The sequence below is a fragment of the Penaeus chinensis genome, chromosome 22 (assembly GCF_019202785.1).
Source record: "Penaeus chinensis breed Huanghai No. 1 chromosome 22, ASM1920278v2, whole genome shotgun sequence".
Lineage (NCBI taxonomy): Eukaryota > Metazoa > Arthropoda > Malacostraca > Decapoda > Penaeidae > Penaeus > Penaeus chinensis.
The window spans coordinates 12,490,996-12,494,434 of record NC_061840.1 but is presented as its reverse complement, the minus strand read 5'-3'; the positions used below and the strand labels follow the sequence as shown (position 1 = coordinate 12,494,434).

The 3,439-nt window shown below is 36.6% G+C and overlaps 1 protein-coding gene across 1 annotated transcript in view; it reads right to left on the bottom strand.

The window, feature by feature from the left end:
- Window positions 1-2,321: 2,321 nt before the first annotated feature.
- LOC125037036 (HEAT repeat-containing protein 1-like) overlaps window positions 2,322-3,439 on the bottom strand; it is a 30,600-nt gene continuing 29,482 nt past the window's right edge. Inside the window, exons 34-35 of the mRNA XM_047630004.1 lie at window positions 2,926-3,087; window positions 2,322-2,568 (exon numbers count right to left, since the gene is read on the bottom strand). Coding sequence (XP_047485960.1) covers window positions 2,362-2,568; window positions 2,926-3,087 — 369 coding nt within the window. The 3' untranslated portion in view covers window positions 2,322-2,361. The remainder of the gene's footprint in view (window positions 2,569-2,925; window positions 3,088-3,439) is intronic.

Here is a 3,439-nt window from a genome sequence, read left to right as displayed (position 1 = left end):
CCCCTCCTACTCCCCCTCACAACAAACCCCTCTCCGTCCCACCCCTCCCCTCACTTCTCTCTCTCTCTCTCTCTTTTCTACGCCCCCCTCTGTCTCCTCCCACCCCTCCTCCTACTCCCCCACTCGACTGATGTCCCGTTACCCCTCCCCTCTCTCTATTTTGCTCCCCTTCCCTTCCTCCTACCCAGCCCCCACCCCCCTTCACACAGAGATCAATAAGACTCAAGATTCTGCGACCATTCACGGGCGGGAGGCGGGCTCGCGCACTCCAACTTTAAAATCGTGATATGTCGAAAATACTGCCTTGCGAGTTAATTATCTCTGTAATCAATTAACTTGAATAACTATTCGTCGACATACGAACAAAAATAATAAGATTTAACCACAACACCAAGCGCGGAAGTACGCAAGTTCGCCTTGTGTCTGCGGGTCTGTCTTTCGTTTTCCGAGGCGACATATTGATTATTAAGGAATTTCGCTGTTCTGATCACGAATACAAGCTCAATACAGTTCACTACCGCTTACCTATTATTTTCGTAAACAGTAGAAATTCAGATTAATTAATGATTTCTTAAACTGACTGAAAAGGAGCTTACACCGATGATAAACATTTTGCCGGCATTTTAATGTATGAAAGATAATGTTAGATGGGCCTTTCACACCTCGTCTCTGCCAACACATGGGGGATTTTCTTAACAAATGAGCAGACAACGTTAATGAAAGCAAAAACTTTCCACCTGGGAGTGATTAAGAAGTTCTGAGTTTTCTCACGCACGCGGGAACTTTTTTGAACTATATCCGAGTCCGACAGCAGACGTGCTTTATTTAAACGTATCATGCATACACTTTTTAAAAATTCCTCCGAGTAAATTGGTTCCATGAGTCTCGGATGGTGGGGGAAATTATCGCCAGTGTAATATCTGTCATTAGTCTTTGTTGGTTGCAGTATGGTTTAATTAAGACAATAATTCAACTCAACAGGCGAGTTATAGGCCCGGGGTACCCTCCACCTCCGAGTGGTTGCGGTCTTATCCAAGGTTTACTTTATGGTTAGTAAATTTAGATATTTATTGGTATGTGTATCTGAGTAGAATGGATACGTTATGTAGATGTGAAAGTTTGATAACAAATGGAAAAATGTGCACAGCGTTTGTAAGCAATATTTCATTTAGTGATCCCGTAAAATGAAGTGGATTTACTAATGTAATATATATTTCTGATAAAATGCCAAATAAAAATGTTTAAGTATATTAAGTCAATATTCATACGAACTGTATCTGAAAAAGCATGTTTCTATCTGGGGCTTCTTGCAAAAAAGAAAATGTAAAATTTTCATGGGCGTGGCTGGGAGAAGATGAAGTTAATGTAGCTTGAAACTTTACCATATTCCATTATTCCTAATTTACAGTTTATACTTCACTCTTTCGTAATGAGTCAAGGAGATTACTGAACTGTTGATCAATTACTAAACTTAATTACATACGTGTAATTACAATCTCACCGATCTTGTTCTAGATCCATGACTAAAGAAAATCGGCGCGTTTTAAGTATGTAGAGTTCATGAATGCCAGTTTCGACACTACGTGTTTTGGGTTACGTAAAACTGAGACTAAATTCTCTGTAACAAAAGGAGCCCGGAACAACCTACAACATACGACATTAATGTCGAGAGGATCTATTTTAACGCGATTGTAATGCCAAATAAGCAAACTTAATTTTATTCATGTATACTATATCTAATTCAACGTTTGCTGGGGAAAATACAACAGTTCTTTATTAGTTTTTTAATGTTATATACAATAATTGTTGGTTCATTTTTTGTATGTCATACTCATATCATGATTATAGAATTCGAACACTAATTTAGTTTTATTTATTTATTTTTATTTTCCATCCTCAAATTGATCAAAGTCGCTCGACTTGTATTGATATATTTTTTTTACTGTTCTTCTTCTTTCCTTCTTTGTTTCGTTTTCTTTAGTTTCCCATTATACCATTGTTTCGTTATCAGGTATTTCTTCATCAAATGTACTTTTTTTGTCCCTTACATCCCATTCCTAATAACAGCAATGGCATGGAGATGAAAATGTGGATATCAGGAATGGGTAACAATATAATGGAAAACCAATTTCTTTTTTTTTTTTTTTTTTTTTACTTTTTTCAGCTAAAATTTGTGAATTGTCTTGAGGTCTGCAAGGGTATCACTTCACCATTCTTGATATAGTTTAGATTTTAAAATCTTGCAGACAAGATTCTTGAAGGTGACAGTTAAACAGTCGTGGATATCAAGTGATTGCAGGAGTGGGTTGAAAAAGAAACACTTATTTTTTGTACCAAATTTATTACCTACACAGTATTCAGTTACTCATTTAGATATGCTCTTAAATTGTCCCCCAGTATAGATTCCATCTTGGAAAACACATTCCTAGAAGCTTCCTCTACATCATCATCTACATTCTCAAGAACCTCTGTGATGTAGGGCATTGTATCTGCTAGCAGAGGTTGGAGGTAGTCTTCACCAAGGCTGTCCGCAAGACCTTCAAAAGTAGTGAGTGCTGCAAGAATTACCTGTGGGAAGAAATAAGACCTTGTCTTAGAACATAATGTAACATCTATAACCTCAAAGACTGTAGAGTTGTACAACGCCATATTTATCTAATGAAACATCAACTATGATTTCTAGCAGACAGGGCACACAGATAAAAGTTTAGAGACAGAGATGCTGGCTTTGCCTTGCACAATACATTAGTAATGAGTGTATTATAACTACCAAATTTCAGATTTCACCTTACTCTTCTGTCTAGATTAATTTTTTGGGAACAACAATAGTGTAATGAGTTAATCCTACTTTCTGTTATAATAAGTGACTGTAACATTAAATAGCACTTTACTTAATAGCAAGGGAGTTCTAAGCTGATGACTTACCGGGGTATCATCTTCATTTCTAACTCTCTTGAGAATCTCACTGTTGAGTTCCTTCCATAATGAGTCGTCGGCAGTTGCCACAGTGAATTTAATTACACATGGCATCAAGTGGTTGCTCACACGGTCCTTGTAGGCCTCTTCTCCTCCATGTTTGTTCTCGAGCTGCAATGGGAGAGAATGTTGAGTGATTTTAGAAAATATTATTTTCTTGAGTAATTAAAAGTTTCTTTACTGTCTAAGTTATTGACAGTTAAAATAGTTCACAAAATAAATCCTACATTTTTTCTTCTAAGTCTCCTTACAAAAAAACAACTTACTCAATGAAAAACAAAAGCAAACATTAATCCACAATTAAATTTGTTAACACTTTGTTGATAGGATGATGAGAATACATGTCATGTCCACTGTGTCTTTTGTTTACTGACTGTCTTTACAAAAAGATGGTTCCTAAAGTACTTAATCATCAAAGAGTTCATTGTTGGTCCTACTAGGTTCACCTGTTTATCCTTTTACT